This window comes from Harpia harpyja, chromosome 14, assembly GCF_026419915.1.
Source record: "Harpia harpyja isolate bHarHar1 chromosome 14, bHarHar1 primary haplotype, whole genome shotgun sequence".
In the NCBI taxonomy this organism is placed as follows: domain Eukaryota; kingdom Metazoa; phylum Chordata; class Aves; order Accipitriformes; family Accipitridae; genus Harpia; species Harpia harpyja.
The window spans coordinates 17,319,905-17,341,523 of NC_068953.1; the positions used below are offsets into that span (position 1 = coordinate 17,319,905).

General features: G+C 36.3%; 1 protein-coding gene across 6 annotated transcripts in view; it reads right to left on the minus strand.

The window, feature by feature from the left end:
- IQCH (IQ motif containing H) overlaps positions 1-21,619 on the minus strand; it is a 74,177-nt gene that overhangs the window by 46,735 nt on the left and 5,823 nt on the right. For 3 of the 6 annotated variants that reach the window (XM_052809108.1, XM_052809105.1, XM_052809107.1), the window contains 6 exons: positions 20,802-20,924; positions 10,255-10,366; positions 8,760-8,888; positions 7,728-7,942; positions 5,939-6,490; positions 5,251-5,317 (listed from right to left, as the gene is read on the minus strand). In XM_052809108.1, the coding sequence (XP_052665068.1) occupies positions 5,251-5,317; positions 5,939-6,490; positions 7,728-7,942; positions 8,760-8,888; positions 10,255-10,366; positions 20,802-20,924 (1,198 nt within the window). Of the gene's footprint in view, positions 1-5,250; positions 5,318-5,938; positions 6,491-7,727; positions 7,943-8,759; positions 8,889-10,254; positions 10,367-20,801; positions 20,925-21,619 lie in introns of those variants that run through there. The other 3 variants (XM_052809106.1, XM_052809109.1, XM_052809110.1) reach the window with 3 other exon arrangements.

Here is a 21,619-nt window from a genome sequence, read left to right on the forward strand (position 1 = left end):
TGTCTCAGTGATACCTGATCACTTTGTTGCAGAGGATGAATGAGTGGCAGCCTGTCTGAGCTTGGATTATCTATCTGGAGGTCAGACTCCCCACTGATTGCATACTCACATTCAAAAACACTGCAGTAAATGACATGACCACTGTAACTATAATCTCTAAGCCTGTAATTTCTAAATTCAGCTAATTCTAAATTAATCAGTGTGTATATACACACACACAGCCACACAATGTGAGTTGCTAGTGGCAGTAGCTGTAATTGAATCAATAAGGAAGTTAAGCCTAATATTCAGTGTTTGGCATAAAATCTTGACTGATCTAATGACAAGTTCCTTACAATACTTCCATATATCTGCACATGACCAATCATCTGAAACTTACGAAAAACTTAGTTTGACTAAAATCTGCTCAATATTTCAGTGCTTTCATTTTGGAAGACAGTAATAGTGGATCTTCCAGGCAAATTACAAGGACAATTATTACAAGTAATCAGCATTCTAAGGTGCTGTGGCAATGACACTTTGCACACAGGAGAGCAGAACATAATAAAATACAGAGAAATGGAATTCACCAGTTCCATTTTTAGTAATTTCTTGTAAAACTTACATATTGTAGTTAGCACAATGGTACCAGGCACCCGCAGAACTACATCAATGTAAAAGATACTGATCTTTTTTCCACTCTAGTATTAAACTACAGTAATTTGAAAAAGCTTGCTCTGATTACTTAAACTTTAGTCTCAAGGCTTCATTTTGTTCTCTCAGGTGGGGACCAATTTTAAGCCACTAACAATGCTGCCTTAACAATTTCAAAACATTTATATTTCAAAAGTAGAAAGTAGCTGATTTCCCTACGCTAAACTGTCCTCTTGAAAACACGTTTGTTTTTAAGAACTAAATCTGGGCAGAAAAATAACATGCAAATATCACTTGGAAAATCAGTAATTATTTGAAAGGAATAATAGTTAAAGTAGCAATTGAACAAAAGTTAAAACTTGCACGTTGCTATGGTTCTGCAGATACACTATAGCATTATACCAACTACCACATGTACTTTTCTTTGATATGTTAATAAAACATATTAATCACAACACATTAGCTTCCACTGACATGGCCCCGTTAGATTTAATGAGAGGAATATTCACTCCTTGTGAATCAATCACCTTCCAATGGACATTATGAACCACATTAATCCTCACACCTGATACATTTTAAAGACTCTGTCCTTACATGGCTGGTCATCTGACAATACTTATTAAAGGCAGAGGCTTAATACTCCTTTCCTTGTAGTTTAAACAAAAGTCCACCCAAAAGAATTACATATACTGTGATCATAGTCTACATGTTCCAGTACAACTCTAACACACGCCATCATTTCTGTTTTGTTACCTGTGCCATCATTTCTGTTTTGTTATGTATAGCTGGTTTACGTATCAGTAGCATTTTGCGCCACAGCATTTGGTCTCAAATGCATGAAATATTTCAGATAAATTTGCATTTGCCAGAAGCCAAAGATCCTATTTTGACTCAAAGAACCACTACTTTAGTTGATCTACTAGTTGCAATCTGGGTAAGTTAAACTCCAAACGGTGTCTGAAAATAGCAGTGTTGACAAAAGCTGGAGGCGGCAGAGCACTCGAGGATGTGGTTGTTCATTTGCACAAGGGATCAGTGCATCATGGCACCCCACTGGTGGAGCTGGTCTGCAGGAGGGTTGACCTTGCAAAGTGAGAACTAAGAATTTTGATTACTCAGTTCAGTGGCACTGAAAGGACACTGAGGGCCTTCCTCCTTCATGCGAGTTTTATGGTAGCGTATGGCGCAATGACTTCAGTGGAATGCTCCCAATTCACACAGAGGGAAGTGTAGGGAGAGTTATAAAAGTACTAAAGTAAGGGGTGTATGAATTAATGGTAAAGGGCCTGCTTTCACCTCCCCTTTCAACCTCAGCCATGACCTACTGCCCTTTAACTGCCATTTTCTTAATAAATTTTGCTCATCTCAAAGCGTCTTCTCTCAACAAAGAATCCACGATACTTTTCAAACTTGCTTTGGAAAAAGAAGTAGCAGTACAGAGTAGGGGGGGACATGACATGACATTTTAAGTAACCATGGGGTGATGTCTTCCAAGGGGAAGGAGGAAAACAAGCTATCTAAGATTCAGCCACCTTGTACTTTTGAGTGCTTGGGACAGGTCTAATAAATAATACCTAACTTTTCTCACTATACTTTGCACACCTACTGTTCAACTGAAACTGCTTTTAAAAAGGATTCATGTAACACACAAGAGGAAGCTTTGATATATATACAGTAGGGTATATAAGGTGACAAATTTTATTTATTGTAAATGTAATTATTCAGGTAGAAAGATTGATCGATCATTTGAAAAACAGTTGAATGAAAAAAGAAACAGTATTTGAACCCCAAATATTGCAGAAGTGTATTCATCCATTAGAGTGTGGGAGTAAATCAGATTGGAAAGTTCAGATTCATTTTTCCTAACACTAGCTGACAAAAATGCTAAACAATCTTTAAACAATGAAATCTATTTCCTTTTTTTAGCTCTACTAGAAATCCAAAGTTTTTGTTTTGGTGAAATAAATGGAAACATTTGTTCCTCACAGCAGTATAATTTAAGCCCTTCACTATCCCTTTTCCTGGATTATTTCCAGATACTTGACATGAATCTGAAACTGTTGTGAAAATGTAGACTGCTGAGAAATTCACAGTTACGACTCTATCTCCTTTTACTGGAATTCCACTCGCATGGGAAGAAAAATCAGACTCTGATTTGCCCTAAATGCTGAAGTCAAGGAAATGCGAGTAGAGAATTTCAGGCTCTATTTTTGATTTACAAAACTGAACAGGGAAACCACTAACAGTGTATCATCAAACTTCTGTCTCTTGGTGTTTATCCGCTCTGTCCCAGTCCTTGTAGTTTAGAGACATTTTTAGGATTACCCAGACTCAGGCCTTAAAAAAAAATCCTGCTGAAATCAGCTGTCATTTTGCATAGTTAGTCCTCTTAGACTGAAACAAATACTACTTGTTTAAATTGTCCAGCTTCCTAGAAGTCTACTCAAACAGACTTCTTAATTGTAACATTCCATAAGGCTAATGAAAAGAAGGCAAAATATTTCAGCGTATTTAGCTGTTATTTTTCAAAACAAATATTGTAAGACATGGCAGATCAAAAGCATAACTGGAAGATGCCCGAGAACAAACTACACAATGGTACGAGCTGGAAATGTTCCAGTAACGGGCCCAAAATTTTACAAATGTTTTTTAAAATGACAAATATGAAGGAGCAGAATAATAAAACATTTAAAATTATTTCTATTCTTACATCTAAAAGGTTTTTAGTTTACAGACTTCATGTTTTCATCTTTTACATTTTAAATATAAGCTATTCTTAAAATTGTATAAAACCAAATGTGGCCAATTTCTTAGTCATTTTATGCTGATGTTTTTCAAAACTAGTTCAATCTTAACATTTCAAAAGAAAAAAATGCCATGTATTTACATTACATTTTAATAAGCTAAATACTTATCATGATTTAATTCACATAAAAACCCTATGGAACTCTACCAGAACTCTCAATATAGTCGATGCATTTAGTAAAAACAAGCATAAATAACTTTTTCAAACAGCATTTTCAAATCCCTCCTTTGGAGGGCATAATATATTTTTCCATGCTGTACTTAAATAGGCCTCCTAATTTTCTAAGAAAACATCTGCACTCAAACTATCTTTACTACTTACTTTCATCCTCATTAAGGGAAAATTTCCACTTGAATACTGCAGCCTCCTACGCATGCATATACAAATTCCTGTACTTACAGCAGAATGTTGTATAAAGCGTGTTACAGAATCAGGGCCTGGGCTCCAGGTGAAGTGCTAAATGAAGTGGAATTCCCTAGAGTTTTAGAATTTACTTAAGAGGTTGAAATAATTTTAAAACTTTTATAAATACCACTGCATGCTACAAATCCTTCAGAGGAACAGGGACATAATGATTAATTTTTTTTATGTTAGCCTGTTTTGATTATACTGAGATTTTTTTAATACAACTTTGAAAGCATCTGTTGTGCAACAACTCTGCTGACTTTTGAATTCACACACCTAATTAATAATTGCTTTTTCCTGTATAAATGCTCTCCTTCACATTTTTACCCAGTTTAGAACACTGGAATGTATAAATTATTTTTAAACGATCCTGCTTTAACATAGGATTTGGTCACATGATTTAACCTAGCATATTCACATGAGACTTTAAGACAGAGGTGTAATTAAAAACAGTTGTTCATCAAATGTATATTTATGTTAAACATAGTGAGCAGAATCATGAAATAAAAGGCTATCTGGGCTCCAAAATTGAGAGCTTAAAACTTATTTACAGTCTTCATTAATTCAGGTCTTAACCAATTCACTTTACCAAATCCTGAATCTCTCAGGTCAATTAATTTGCTATGTAAGTACAAATTATAAATCAAGTTACAAGCATTTTGACAGGATTTCATGTTTTAAGAGATTATCGGTGCATTTTAGAAATTCCCAGGAAATCATATTCTGTAATTTCTGAACACCTACACTTTGCCATTGCATTGCAGAAAACAGCTTTTAAGCTCCCCAATTCATAAATGTAATTAAATAATTACATTAGTGCTAATTAACATGAAACTGCAGATTATTTAAGCGCAAAAAACACTATTCAACTTCTTAATTATTCTTGTTCACACAGCATTTCCTTTTGCTCAGGCGCCCTAGGTGCAAATAAAGCATCCCATCTGCTCGTAATTAGAACTAAATAATTTCAGAGAATGTAGCTTATCATTTTGACTGCACATTTGATTAAAAACAGTGTACAAGCAATATCCTGGCTTATTGCTGTAACAGCAACAACACACACAGGCCCATGTTTTCCTATCATTAAAGAAGACTGAAAACATTATCTGTTATTTCAGGGGGAAAAATACAACTTTTTAGTTCATTTCATACAGATGAAAGCAAATTACAGCAAATCACCTCTCCACTGAATAGCGGCCCCCACATAATGACTTTATTTGCTTAATCCCCAAATTAAACGCCGTTTCGAGCGAAGGCCCTGTGTTATTACTCTCATCATGTCGAGAACATTTTCCTGCCGAGACCAATTTGAATAAAACAAGGGGCCTTCCTTGAACTCAATCAAGGAGTCATAATGTGGTGGGTAATAGAGGTTGCTGATAGATTTGCAGGCAAAAGTGTTATACCTAATGATGGGATATGGATAATAGTCCTCCTGGAGGTCCTGATGCGATTCCAGTTGGCTGCCAGATGCTAAAAATCAAGAAGAGCATTGATCAGTGACAGGAAGCGGTAGTGGATTCATCTAGTCAAACTTCAGCTGTTTTTCCACTGTACAGTTAAGCCAGGCATAAATTATATTAATTGATTTAATTACATACTTAAAACATCTTCCCCAATTAATTTAATTAGGTGGCTACATGAAGCTACTGGCAGGGGAAGATTAGAGGCTGCTCACTTAATTAACAGAATATGAATGAAAAAAAAGAAAGCAAACATAAATGAAATTGTGAGCACTAATTAAGAGGCTGTCTGCAAACTTAAATACTTTCTGACAAAGTGGTGACAGGAATGTAGACAAGAGAGGGATTTTTTTTCAGCAAATTAAGTGCCACAAGGTATATATAAGGAACTAAGGTAATGCATTGATTTTCTGACACAACTACTGAAGTCAAAGTGAAGGGACATTTTCAATAGAAACACTGCAACAGATTTTGCAGCCACAAAGGCTGAATCGCTGATGAAGGATGAAATATGATACTCGGACAAGTGTATGGTTAAAGGGGAAAAAAATGGAAACAGCTTATTGCAATCACTGAAGCAAGAGATGTTTAGAAAAGAAGTGCTGCTGTAACAGCTGGTAGCACTGCACACCTTGGCCCTGATGTAAAAATTCTCCAGGTGTCTCTGACGTGATTCCTTCAGGGTCTTTTTCACACGTGCCATGTGATTATGCAAGAGCCAAGAAATGGCGATCACACCTGATGCCCACTGCTGCTGCCTGAAATGGACGTAGGTTTTTCTGGCCTGATAACATCGCCATGTTGCTTGGATCTTTGTAGCGGCCATTTCGGTACCCCCTTGGCCTTTGTATCTTTGGCCAGGTCGATTTAAGATCTTTTCCACAGTTGATTGATTCTTTATCACTGACAGAATGTCCCTTTTGGTGGGATTCTCAGTAAGCTCAAAGTCTGATGCAACTTCCACCAACTTTTTACTGTTTATCTTAGCCAATGGTACAGCATAGTCCTTGAGAAGCTTTTCTGTATGTTCCAAAAAAAAGACAACGCTCCCCCAAGATAAACAATAATGTTGCTTGAACGCAAGAAAGCCTGGAGCTTTCTGGTCTATTGTGCCATGGTAAACAACAATGTCACAATCAAAGCATGGATCCTGTAAGGACTGATGTGGAGACATTTGCAGGGGCTGTGGGAAGAGAATAGCCACAGATTAAGAGTAATTGCCATTGATCATAAGTGAGTGGTCAAGACACACTACTGTATTACTATTTACAACTTAACTGTGGGAACTTATGCATCTGAAATACACTCATACCAATTTATACATCATAATCACAAAGTCTAGCCCAGCTTCACCATAAAACCCATTGCCACACAAGGACCTCAGAGGTCATGCAAGATTATGAGCATTTTTACGGCAATACATTAATTGCACAGGGGAACTGTGTCTGATTTACCAAATACAAAAATTAAGCTCTACAGTGATTCACTGAACTACAATAGCATTCTTCCACCGAGACTGCCTCCACCTGTCCCAGGAGAATGGGTAACACCCTGCACACAGGGTAAAACTTGGAACAGAAATGTTCCTGCCTCTTAGCAGAACTTCATATTTACTGGCAACTTTAGCCAGCAACTCATTAGCTCTGATTTTCAATCTAAAGTGCACTATTTTCAAACTATTTTTAGGGAACTATTTTTATTTACGTTAACAACTCATTGATCTCCATTTCTCAAGTTTGCTTTATCTCTGATTTTCAGATCTCCTCTTTCATTTTCAGATGTCCTCAATGGCACAAAAGTCAAGAAGTCTGGAAAGATCCAGACAGTTTGCTATGGAACACAATAGTTAGCCGTAAAAAGAAAGAAATGTCCCTTTTGCATAGGGATCAAGAACAATCAGCAAGCATTAAGCAGTCAAGGTCAAACTCCCCTATAGTCTTCTGTAAATATAAAGGGAAACACTACATTTGCTTAACTGCAGTGAGGGAGATTTAGATGAGACATTAAAAAACTCTTTTATAAGAGTAAAGATAGTTAAGCACTGGAACAGATGGCCTAGGGAGACTGTGGAGTTGCTATCACCAAAAGTTTTCAGAACAGGTTAGAAAAACATCTGTCTGCTATATTACAGGTACAGGTAATTCTGCCTGGAGGTCTAGATAACGTCGTAACATCCTTTCTAGACTTATTTTCTAAGATTCTGTGAAAAAACAGACAAATTTAAGTAGAAGACTTGAGAAAGTAGAAACTGGCAATACATCAAGTATTTCCTATTTTACTTCAATATTTACTATTTACTGGATTTGGTTCAAACCCTCCTGTACCAATTCAGTGATTTACAGTCACTTCCTAAACCATCTCTGGTGAAGACAGTATTAAAAAGATGAATAAAAACCTCATTATCCTCACTGTCTAAATACCTGTGTCTGAGACAGAATCTGCAGCTCAGATTCCAACTGTTGAGCTGGACACGTCCACACCGGCTTTGACTTCCTTGCTGAAACCATGGAGCTGCTGGGTGGAAGTGGTGCAATGTTACCTTTACTAGAGGAATATGTGCCATAAATTGCTTCCTTTGAGTTTGGGAAGGCGGTGGTGCCTGTATTCTCAGGGTCCACCCTACTACTAATCTCTCCTGTACCAAAGAAAAAAAATTGATCGCAGGTTTCATTGTTAGAAGTGCAACAACAGCATCAAATTGATACTCTACCACCTACCATTAGGTACTGGCATGCTCCAGTTTGCTCTCATGTCCAAGTGGGTTACAATTTTCAGTTTTAATCTATAATGTTCTAAAGTTTGTAGTATGCCAGCCAACAGTATACCCAGGACAACAATGTCAAAATATTAGCACTTATACTCCAGGTTATTCCATATATAATTTCAGTTTTCAACCACCCCTTTTCATTAGGAGAACTTTTCAAATTTATGGGATTGCTAGTGAGCCCACTGCTCATTTTGTTTACATTCCTTTCCATACTGATGTTACATGCCACAAGCAGCTGTAGCAACAACAGTTTTGAGTACACTTTGTGGTAGATCAGAATCCCATTGCCCAGAGTATATTCACTTATCAGGAGGCATTCATATAATCACCCTGGCAAAATAGATGCTTGATCAGCTTTCTAAGTCATGACTTACAGTAACATTGGCTTTACACTAATGCCAATAGTCAGATCTTCAGATGCAGGTGCTTAGAATTTGAAACATACAGGTAGGAACCTACCAGGATTTCAGAAATGAACAAGGACCAAATCCTCACAGGAATTAAGAAATCTGTGTCCCATTCAGTTGCAAGACACAGGATGCTCACATACATCTTTATGCGCTTAGTATTCTTAAGAATTTGAGTGAGTGCTCATTAGACAGCTGTTCCCTTGTGAGGTAAAACAAGGGCCTGAAAGTGAAGGTGGAGATGCAACTGATGGTTGTTATCAATCCTTTGTACTCACCTACAGCTGATTTCTTGTGCTGCCTGTGAAATTCATGGGAAGGTGCTGCTTTGGATACAACAGGAGGTGTCTGGAGAGTTATCTTTGCTGCTGGAGGGACAAGCCTTTGCTCAGTTAGGCTCAGAACACCTACAAGAAGATGACATTACTGAACAATTCATATCTATTCCAGCTATGAAAGAAAAAAGTAGCAATAAAGTAGTAGCAATAAAGAAAGAATTAAACAAAGGCAGACCCAAGTTCTTCCAATTCCAAATCAAAACTAGAAACGCAGTGATTTTCTTTTATTTCAAGATTCATATCTTTCAATATTCAGTATTTTACCTTCAAGGAACGTGAGCTTTGCCCATAAAAATTGACAAACACATGAAAGATATTGTAACGCTGCTGATTCTGAAAAGGAATTATATGCTTGTACAATGGCAATTTAATATGCAGAATGGATAAGAATTAACTCTTGTAAATGTAATGTAATCATGTAATCATGAATATGGACTGATTGCTAAAATAGTCCAAGTGCAGGTCTAGTTAAGATTGAATGATTAATAACCAGACGTTAATCATGACCGTTTATTTTGACCATGTTATTTAGTCATATAAGAACCCTCCATCACACGCAATTCTTCTTTCCAGTAGCAACTGAACTCTCTGAATTACAATATAACTGACTCAGGGAGGATGATGCTCAACATAACATATACTATGTCCTAGTTTAGCTACCACACAGAGTAAGTAGTCTGAAGATGATCTCTACCCTTTTGTCCTGGTTTCAGCTGGGATAGAGTTAATTGCCTTCCTAGTAGCTGGTACAGTGCTATGTTTTGAGTTCAGTATGAGAATAATGTTGATAACACTGATGTTTTCAGTTGTTGCTAAGTAATGTTTAGTCTAAAGTCAAGGATTTTTCAGCTTCTCATGCCCAGCCAGCGAGAAAGCTGGAGGGACACAAGAAGTTGGCACAGGACACAGCCAGGACACCTGACCCAAAGTGGCCAACGGGGTATTCCATACCATGTGACGTCACATCTAGTGTATAAACTGGGGGGAGTGGGGGTGGGGGATCACCGCTCGGGGACTAACTGGGTGTCGATTGGTGGGTGGTGAGCAATTGCACTGTGCATCATTTGTACATTCCAATCCTTTCATTATTACTGTTGTCATTTTATTAGTGTTATCATTATCATTATAATTATTAGTTTCTTCTTTTCTGTTCTATTAAACCGTTCTTATCTCAACCCACAAGTTTTACTTCTTTTCCTGATTTTCTCCCCCATCCCACTGGGTGCCGGGGGGAGTGAGTGAGTGGCTGCGTGCTGCTTAGCTGCTGGCTGCGGTTAAACCACGACACCTTTGCAACGCTTGAGATCACAATTCTTACAAGTTTTGATGTGCCAGAAAATTTGATTACCAGATATCTGCTGCAAACAGCAAACAACACTGCTTATGTAGCATATATCTGGTGGCAACAGTACCCAGGTGGGCTTCTGTGACTCACCTTTTGTTATATCTTCTTCTAACAGGGGTAAGGGAGAATCCATGTAGTGAGAGGCAGGAAAACCCCAAAGGTTGCTAACTGTATGACCTTTCACTATCTTCTGACTATACATCTAGGAAGAGACAGAATCTTCTTTTAACAAAGAGAAATCCGGGATTTGCAAAGACACACTTTCTACTCCTGCAATAATAAATAATAAATATAATTTCTGCTATGAATAGTTTCATTAAGATTTAATAATGTATCAGTACAAGCACCGCTTTTACTGCTCATGAACATGCTACAAGATTGTCTACTGTCATTACTTTAGTAATTTAAAATAAAGTTAATTAAATCCAATTGATGTCTTGTGACTTCTGCTATGCAAAAATCAGTGTACTAGTTAATAAAGGAATCACAAGAAGTTTGCTCAATTTTAATGAGTATAGTGTAAACATAGTATTTCTTGACAGAATAGTCTTTAAATATATAAAATGCATACACAGGCAAGGTACCAGAAAGAAAAGGAAGTACTTTCAAATATGTAAATAAATTTTCATTGGAAAGAATACCAATGGAATTAATATATGTGAAACTACTCACAAATGTATCACAGACTTCTGAAGTTTCAGGGTTCCTCAAGGACAGCAGGGAATGACACAGCCTGATAATGTGATGTGAAACATGTACCACACTGGCTGTGCTAATGTGGGAATGAAAGCTCCCTTACTTCCCCAGTTAACCTGTGCTTGCCTGAAAAAACAGAACCTGCTGGTTCTAAGTGCCAGGAATTCAACCAGTGACACACATCACTTTGGGACAGTGATATCATGTGTCTTACTGTTACGGTTATTATTGCGCATATGGAACACTGCACAGGGAAAAGAATATATTGCCACCTTATACTTCAGTATTACAAATACAAAAACTCTGTGTTATCATGTAACATTTTTTCCTCTCTCCAATATCCTAAGTATCTTCAGTTTCTTTCTGACTAGGAATACACATACTATTCCATTTGCAATGTGGGTTGTACTCAACTCCTAAAGAAAGGAGTTCTCCTAAAGAGAGCTAGATATTCAGTGGGTTTAAAGCATTACAGCACATGCAACTTTAAGGCACGTAACATCACTGAGATCTCTCACTTGATGATAGTGAACCACCACCAGCAGATTATATTGTTTTCTCTCACCTAGCTGATGCTAGAAAAATAAGACAATGATGAACCTAGAGAGACATGAAAAATTCAACTTAAATAAACTCAAATGTTTTATGAAGCAAAAGGAAAATTTAACACTAGTCTATCCAACCTTACTCTGTCAACAGATTTTTTGAAATCTAGATAAAGGTTTCTTAGTTTTAGCAGCTAAACTACCTAGGGATTGGGTGTGCTCTAATATATGTTGCTCAGAACTTCCTCTGCAACTTTACAGGTTCTCCAGTAACTTTCATGCTGGGTCCAGGCAACACAAGAAGGAAGTGACCAAATTTGAATGAATAGGGTAAATAAGTGCCAACACCCAGGTGTGAACATATTCTCAGTCTCAAGAAGAAGAAAGGTAGTTGGAGGGGCATCCTGGGTCTTTGAGCAAACAGGAAAGCCAGCAGGCAGACTGGACAAGGAAAAAGACCTGGGGGCAACAGGGTCAGGAAAGAACATTGAGACAAGCTGGACAAAGAGCCTGGCAGATAGCTCGGGAGCCTGGCAGAGAATCAGGCAGGTAAGACTAGGATATGATCTGGAAGCAGTCTCAGAAGACAGTCTCAAGGAACAGAGAGACTGGGGCGAGATAAAAATGGCAAAAGGGGAAACTGGGGCAGACTGAGAAAAGGAAGCAGACAGGTTTGTATGCAACAGGGAACGTCTCCCTCACAATCTAGAGTGGACCTCAAGATTCTACAGTCTCATCTTTAGTCAGCGAATAGCTGTGAAACCCAATAAAAAAAAGTCCCATGCTTTTGTGGGTGACATTCTGTTACCGCTTACTCCATTAGTCTAATAGTTAGAAATTCTTACATTGGATAGAAATGTGTGAACCCTACTGATGAGCTATACGGGAGACAACTTAATGCCATGTACTGGAAATTTTTTTATTTGCTTTTTAAAAACTTATTTCATTATGAATGATAAACTACCTTAAAATAATATTAAATACATAAAGTCAGGAAGCTAGGAAATATCGATAGATCTGCAAAATGGGAATAATGGTATTTACCTCTTTTATAGAGCACATCGGGACTTCCTGGTTTAAAATACTAGGTTTTAATGTCTAATTATCATGCTTGTGTACAGCTTTTAGTACAATAGGATCCAGGCCATGATTGGGATCTTTGAGCACTATTGTGTCATAATTAGTGAATAACATCAACCATCAACTTTATAGAAAGGGATAGGCAATTCTAAAGAACTGCTTATAATCCTAATAGGGAATGAGATAGATCAAAATAAACTATTATAATTTTTCCTCCCAATTTGTATAATAACACTGTCCACAAGAGACATTAGGGAGATAGAAAATATGTACACTTTATCATAATAGAGAATCTTTCAGAGAAATCATAGCCACTCATTTTAGTTATGGCTGTTATGAAGCATTATGCTTCAAGGGATCTAGAGGTATGAAACTTCATGTCCTTGTGTTCCAAGAAAATAGCAATAAGCATGTAACAAAGATTAACTTTATAAGAGCTGGCATATAAGTGGCTTGATACTGAGAAAAGGGAATAATAAACCACACTTTTCTACTCACTCTCAGCCCCAGCAGTTTGTTGGGGACACAACAAAAATACATAAAATGAAAGAAATTTAGTTAAACAGTGACTCCTTTTTCAGGCTATTGCTATTGTATCAGTAAAGCAGCACTGATTTTACTATTGGTCAGTTTTATCCTAGTTTAAATCTCAGGAGTTTTGTTGGGATAAACAGCACTATGAAACATACATATTTCATTTGTGTTCATAGAGATGTAGTGAGCTACAAAGAAAAGCGATTCAGGTGGAGTGTATGAGTTCAGAAGCAGCCTAGAGGTTTTCTTTTTTTTTTTAACTGAAAATGGATATTTAATCCTTCTTTGCTGTATCCTTTAATTTCTATAAAGTCCATGGCAGGTGTCATGTTAAAATAAGGACAGATCAACTGTGATGTAATTTAAGCTCTCATTTACTCTGCACAGTGCCACTATGATTCACTTCATTACATAGTACAGGCAACATAGTGGAACTATGGAGCCGACCCAAAACAGTTACGGAAATTCCACCCAATCTGTACACCCTTCTATGTTGTTTCAGCATCCTATTTGCTGCCTTAGCTGTCCTCTTGAAGACTTCAGTGAGATATCAAAGCAGAATTTGACAAAATGCTTTCCTCCTTCAGTTATTTTCACTAAAATTAAGCCAACTCAATTACAACAGTAAGAGCTTAAAAATAATATTAAGTACTGCAAAACATAGGTTTACTTTTAGCATCATTTTATAGCTTTATTACCATTATTCAGGGATTTAACTTAAAAAGATATTTAAAAGATTGCATCTTTTTAAAAGGTTTTCAATAGACTTCAATCTGCTTATGTCAGTGCAATTTAAAACCTTTACTCACACCTACAGCTTTTATGGCATAAACACAAAACCTGGTGAATTTAATACCACATATTCCGGAACTGGCACCTCCTAACTAGCATTTTAATGTTTGTAGCGTAGACAGACCCAAAACACCATGAAAGCAAAGGATCACACCCTATACAACACTAACTGTAGGCACATCACCTGCTTTCTCTCTGGCAGAACCCAAGCAACTGTTGCTGCTACGAGGTGATTGGAACCTCAAACATTTTCCTGCATGAATAATGTCTTCTTGTGAAGTTTGTTATTAAGATTGTGATTCAGCAGGTATGCTTTACTGAAGTCAGCACACAGCTTGCTTCATCATGGGTATTTTTAAAGTACAGTTTTATAGGGCTGGAAGGGAGCGTTTAATTTGCAGTGCAGACTAAGGCTTACTTGCCTTAAAATATGCTTGGAGTGTGCTGAAAAACTATTTTTTCATTTCAAGCACTTCTGAGTGTAATTAACCTGGGACATGAGAAAAACAATTCTATTACCCTTTCTAAAGTGTTTTTCTCCTGTGGATAAACCTCTCCCACTTGACTTTTTTCTTTTTGCTTCATTTTAAATAGGGCACTTGTTGTAACACCACAGAGATTTTCTGATTAGTTCTCTATTTGTTTTCTTTTTACCTAGACAACAATATTTAACTAGAACAACTTCTTTTTAAAAATATCTTTATAAATATGTTTTTCCCCTTGTAAAAGAATAGAGACTAGTATTAAATATAGAGAAAAGATGAGTACTACCATGTATCAAAACTACAGTTTATCAAGCAGGAAGATTACATAGATGAGGTTTGGTAAGTAAATATCGGAAAAATCACAGAGCTTGATAGTAATGGTAGAAAAGGTATATAATAATCTATCATTTCATGATTATCTTCTCCAAATTGCCATCTACCTTCATATTTTTTATTAAGAAGTTCCTATCAAGATTTGATGTCATAATCCCTATAAAGGGAAGGAGGAAGCATAACAAAATAAAATCAGTGGAACTAAGGTCAGTTTTCAATAAGCTCACGAAACTGAAAGGAAAGAGCTTGTAGAAGGCAAGTCTAATTGGAAGAAATCGGAACTCCATTGAACTGTCTGTTCCACAGATAAAAAGTACTAGAGAAACAAGCTCAAACTATTCCGGACATGAAGCAAGATAGGAAGGATAGCAAGTTATCAAACTTGATGAATCATATGTTCTTTGTTGATCTCAAAAGAAGAAAAAAGCATACAGAAAACAGAAAATGTGCATATTGATGACTGCTTCTTGTTTGCTTAAACAGGTACGACAAAAAGAGATGCAAGTAGAAAGAAACTTCTGGGTAATTAAAAATGACATCATTAAGTACATTCATAATTATCATTAAAAAAGCAGCTAGTTATGAGTAGAATCAACTCAACTATAGTGTAAAATGGAAGAGGTCTTGGGCTATCTTAAGGGCAAAACAGATCAGATAGTGCTCAGAGGTTTTGAAATTGGCTGGTCCTGATAAAATACACTCTAGGATACTTAAAGAACTGTCTAAAGCAATCTCAGAACTGCTGGTGGGACTCTAGTAGCATGGAAAATATACTAGAAGACTGGAAAAGAGCATAGTGCCTATCTTTGGAAAGGAGCAAAAGATGTGTTGAGGAATTCTAGCCCTATTGGTTTAACTACAATTCTTGGAAAAATTCTTAAAACAAATAATCAGACAAGTTAATTATAAACATCTGGAAAGAAGCAAATCAATGAGCAACTTGGATCTGTCAAGATCAAATTTGTCAGACCAATCTAATTTTTTTCTACAACAGGTTAGCAAGCATTGCGAGTGGGGTAGAAAAAGTAACTACTACTTATCTTGACTTGAGCTAAGCTTTTGAAGCTACCTGATCATGGTATTACATAAGCAAGCTAAGAAAGCACAGTTTAGACAAACTTACTTTAAGAGAGCTGCAAAGCTGCTTTGATAAGTAATTCAGGAAGAATTTCTATGTCAGTATGGAAGGATACTGAGAGCGTTCAATGGGTCTGTCCCCTAAGTGTTACAAATCAACAGAGCCTGCTGTTCATGCAGGAGGAGGTGGTATCTAATTTTTAAGCAGTGGGAGAAAATCAGTTCAGACTGTAAAAAACTCAAATGGAGTAAAGGCAGAGATGCTAAGTGATTTTAATTCTTTGCTCTCAAAGGACATCAAGTCCAGCCTTGAGTGTACGACCCACAATAGATCAGGTCAGCTTTGGTTTTGTCTAGATGAGAATTACTGTAGGATTTCACTGCATTTTATAGTTTCACAGCCTTACAGTCTAAACGGATGCATTTTTTCTGTGTTTGTTTACACCCTGAGCAGCAAAGCAAGGAAGCGGTATCAAAGAATAGCTTCACTCATGCTTGCATCATCTGTCAGTTTCTATAGGAAAAAAGAATCTTGTTCTGATGAAATATCTGTCAAGCCAAATAATCTTATTAATAAATAGTAAATAAAGAAAGTGTTTAACTCTGGTTTCAAATAACCTAATTTTGGTCCTCCAAGTCTAAGAACCAGCACATGGAATTCACTGCAGAAATACTGAATACTAAGTAAAGGACAAATTCTCACCAGTGTCAGTGGAACTATTCTAAAGTCAGATGAGTCAAATTTATAATGGTCTCTGTAAGAGATTTAAAATATGAACAATTTTTATGACTGGTTGTCTTTTTATTCACGAAGATTTTTGAATAGGAAAATTGTATAGAAAAATTAAAATTTGTCCTTCTCGTTCCGATTTACATCGTCCAGCATTTTATCGACTTAATGATTAATACAGTTTCCCTTAGATGCAATACTAAGCTATTAATACATATTATTTCCCACAGATTTTGTTTATCTAACAGAAAATAAAGTCCCATTTAAATGGAATAGAGCAACTAGGCATCATTAACAGGTCTTATATGTTATTCTTACCTACTTTAAGCTCTTAAAGTAACCAGAGATGGCTCTGAACTGTCAATTTTCCATGTACGTGGAAAAATCAAGCTTTGCTCCTTTTATGGTCTACTGCTAGCTCTCCCAGAAATTTACCTCCATCAAAATTCTGCCATAACAGGTGCAAAAGAGAATAGATGGAGAACTTCGGTGAATCCCACATCTGCTTTTTGAAAAAGGCAACAGAAGCAGCACAGAAGGAAGTAAGAAAGATAATTGCTGGCTTGAACTACAATACATTTTACTTGTGGGCAAAGGGCCAGCTTACACGAGGCAGTGTATACAGGACCAATTTATTGGAATTCAGGGGTGGGCCTCCATTCTTGTCCGGAGACAGCTGTAAACCAGCAGCCCATAGCATCACAATCAGGCACTGAGTTTTGTCAAGGAATGCTGATATGTACAGAAACAGCTTCAGCAGCTTCGGCTGCACCCCTACCTAGCAAAATGACAGTCAATCTCCAATTCCAGATGACAAGAACTGGATAAAAACTTAAAACAAATGGTGACCTTTCAAAAGATTAATTTGTTTACCAACAAAATGTTCTACGTTTGTCATCTGAGATGGGGGTGACCTTCACATTCCCATTTCTAGGTTGAAAGGATGCTGACTATAGTAATCTGTTAAGTTAACTCTATCTCACTGATTATTTCCTTTTTATTTTTAGTGACAAGATTTTATTAATTCACTGTGCTGCTTATTATGATTACATACCATAATACAAATGCAACAAGCTTATTTTGAATTACTGTAGTGTAACATCGATTTGTTTAAATCTCATTCTGCTTCCACTGCCAAATTATGCTTTGACTGTAATTATAGCCATATGCAGAGGTTTAAAACACAATCAGGTTTGGAGAACCAAAAGACCTGTTCTTCTACAACTTCTTCTAGTCACTGGAAATGAAAAGAATTGCCCTGCTTCGCCTTACTTTATAATTTTGGAAGTGCATAGACTTTCAGTGATAAGCATTAGTGATTAGCATGATGCAAATACTGAATAAAGAATGAATAACTGAGGATATGATTAGAATGGTTGTGCTCAAATAAGATAGCTTAAACCCCCTCCCCCCCATAACACAAAATCGTTGCCATCACGATTAGAACCACACTATATAAGATGCAACTCATAAAGGCTAGAAATCACCATATTAAATTCTACCTCATGAATAAATTAAAAGATTCCCAAGTTTACAGTATAATATACATTTATAAGAAAACAAGGACCAAAAAATGCCGGTATAATTCTATAAAAGAACAGCAGTCCTATGAAAATGAAAGGTATAGTTGTGAAACTTTCCTACATTGCAGCAGTATGTCAGAATTATTTTTGCTGCAATTCAGACTACTATTTGTTTTGCTAGATACTCCATGGGAAGTATACATATTTAATAATTATCTACTCATCATTTTTCATTTGTTATCCAGATATAGGCTACAAAATAAAGTGATGCCCAGACTGCCCATGGTGTTTCAAACAGAATTACAGTCCTCATTTTAAGATAACTACAGAACTTTACAGAGGATTGAAGCATTAGTGCTTATCAGACCCAAAAAGGTACAAAAGGGCAATAGTTAATTGTTCTTAGTTTCTACCATAAAATCCAGCGTCAGCAACTTTATAATACCAAAAGAGCAAGAAGAGAAGATATTTTGCATGAAACAATGAGATCCTTACTAATAATTTTTCAAACTACTCAAATAGCAGGATAATAAAAAGTCCGTGTAGATTTGTGCTTGACCTATCTAGTCACCTCAAAACCAGTGTGTTTTTAATCTCATCACATTTTTAAATGCTCAGGTCTCCTTGAAAACTCGGATGCTGACAACTCTTAGAAAAAACCTGAATACAGTTAACCAAGCAATTAGTTTTTAATTTACTTCAGTGAGAGTCCTTCCGCCACTGATTTTTTTTTTTGAGATAATCTTTGAACTTATGTACATATCTAGGGCATGTACATGGGTATATGTGTGTGTGCCCGCATGTGTGCGTACAAATATTGCCCTCTAATGGCTGATTAGTAAAAACAGGGTAGGTAGCACCTAACCTAATTGTTGTAGCTACTTTAATTGATATTTTTTTTTTTTTCAAAACTAAAGACCATATAATTTTAGACCTGCAACTACACATCTATTTATTTTAGTTACTATTGGTGATCTATAACTATCACTGCTCTAAGTGCTAGTATAGATCACATTTAACAAAAATGCCTTAATTCGCAATCTCAGTAGTGGATTTTGCAAATCCAATTGCAAAATTTTACCCCCAGTGAAGCCAGAACATTTCAAAATACAGACGGTGTCATAGGATTTGAAAACTTGTAAAAAGCACTTACTTCAGTAAATGCTGTAGAATAAATTAGAGATAGGAAATACCTACTTGTTTTTTCAGCCCATCTCCCTGTCATAAACAGTTCCTTAGCAACTGTAAATATGTATCAGCGAGCTTGACTAATTTACACTAAATGTTTGTAATTTAAGTCAACATTAAGAAGTTTTCTCTGATCAGTATATGTTTCAGTGAGAGTGGTAAAACACATGGCTCTCTGCAGTAGTATAATGTTCCTCTCTGTGAGTGTTTTAGAGTGGTTCTAAAAAGCTATTAGCCATGATGCTTTTTTCTAATTAACTCTATATCACAGGGTTAGACAAATCACCTCTTAGACTGGGCAACAGCTTTCAAAAATATTTTTTTATAAGTGGCAGCTTACAACTGTGCCATTCACAGATTCTGTTTATGTGCTTTAAAACCAAATACCTTAGAATGCCTCTTATAGCACTGGGCTTGCTGCATAATGTTTCTATTACATAAATTAAATTGTATAAGAGCATCCTTGTGTGAGACCATTCGGCATATTCTTTCATGTGGACCACAGTGCTGTGCTAAATTTGTAAACATAATTGATCTTTGGAAGGATGCCTGTCCCTATTAATTTTTTTTAAAAGCATACTTGGCTGAAAATGTCATCTTCATGTTAATTTGTTTATTTAAGAGGAGCAGCGGCTGCAAAGCAGAAATGTGGAAGAATCAAAACTTAATTTGCACAACTTGAACATCCTCAGACCAGAAAGAAGAATAGAAAAGGGTGATTTGATGGCCACTAGTCAGGGTACTCTTAGGAGAGTGTTGTGGAAGTGCTTAGTTTCAGCTTTGGTAGGTAATTGTTTCGAACTAAGGGAAACAGCTTGACTAGAGATAAAAGAAAGGCTGTGCTTCAGAATACCTTGAGCTTGATAGTGAGGACACTTGGGATCTAAAAGATATGGAAATATCTCCATATGGAAAGGAAGGATTTGAATCTGTCCCTCACATTCCAATGTAAGTGGTCCCAGCATGGAGCTAAGAAATAGAACATGACATTCCCTCTCAAACCATGTCAGAAAAATAAGATGTAAATGACACCTAAATTTATGTAGTCACTTTAGGATTCTGATTGTCTTTCAGTATAACCTCTATTTTTTTTATTCAGTGACACTGATTTCTGGTCAGGGTCAGCAATCATGTGGCAGGATTGCTTTTTCAAAAAAAGTCAATTAAAAAGAGCATCAAAACAAAGTACAAGCATTTTTCACTTATTCCTAACAATCTTGTTATCATCTGAAAACAGAATGATTTCTTGTCTTTTTAAGAAATGGCCAGAGAATGAACAACTGAAAGCCCATTCCTGTCAGCAAAACCCCTTTTACTTACTTCTTCCTTGATCTTTGGGTGACATCCTAAACTCCACAAGCTCCAGTTTGCTTATCCTCGATCACTGATTTTACTGAGATTACTTACCATGCACATTCCCATGTATACTTATACTTTTGCTGGATTGGGGTCTTGCTACCTAAACCTGTTGTGCTACAGGTTTGTTTTCCCCACTATTGTCACTAAAAATGTTTTGATCGTTACACATCAATGTCAAAAAGTAGGAAATTATGAGATACTTTCACTTAAAATAATTTTTTTTATTTAGGTCTTATATGTATTAACTTTAATAGTGAAAAGTAATGCATATAAGCCCATAAGATAAATTACTTACAGGAGCAGATTTTTCCTTAATTATAAGTGGCAGCCTGGTCTCATAGTTCTGTGGTTTCAAAACAGCTTTATTATCGATGTTCTCTGGGTCAAGCATAATTTTCATATCCATTTCCATCTGCTGCTGAAATATATAATAGGCATAGCCTTAAAATAACTGCACTAGGACAGAAGTGTTTATAAGCATGAATTGGCTAACATGTTCATAAATTTGCAAAATGATGATGAAAATTCATGTTATTTAACTATCCACACAGAACTGGGCAAACAATGAATAAGTGCCTTTTGATTAGATGGAAAACTTAGTAAGCCATACAACTACTATTCACATATACACTTTTGCCAAAATTTATTCAATTAATTCCATTACAAGCTCTGAAATTTCCAAATTTGCACACCTTTGAGTTAAATTTGGAGTGAAAAGGACAATCAGGTTTGACTTCCTTGATTAACATAGGTCATTTGTGAATTCCATTTACCTGTGTTATAACAAATGTTCTATAAGCACCCTATCTATTGGGAGGGTGTTATATGTGCATTCTTCCCACAGATGATAATAAGAAGCCAATCTACCTTGGCTGTGTTTGCCAGAGACTTTAATTCAGGAATCATTGACCTGATGGACCAGGACAGCTTCTTTGGATCAGTTATGGCCCATTGACCCAATGCAGATAGAGCACTTGCTTATAAGCAAACGAGGAAATAAAAAATCCTTATCGTAATAAGAATCAAACATAGTGGTTTCTTAATGTACTGTGTTATCTGCATAGAATGGATTCAACTATTTTGCTAATAAAAATTATTATGATTTACATCCTG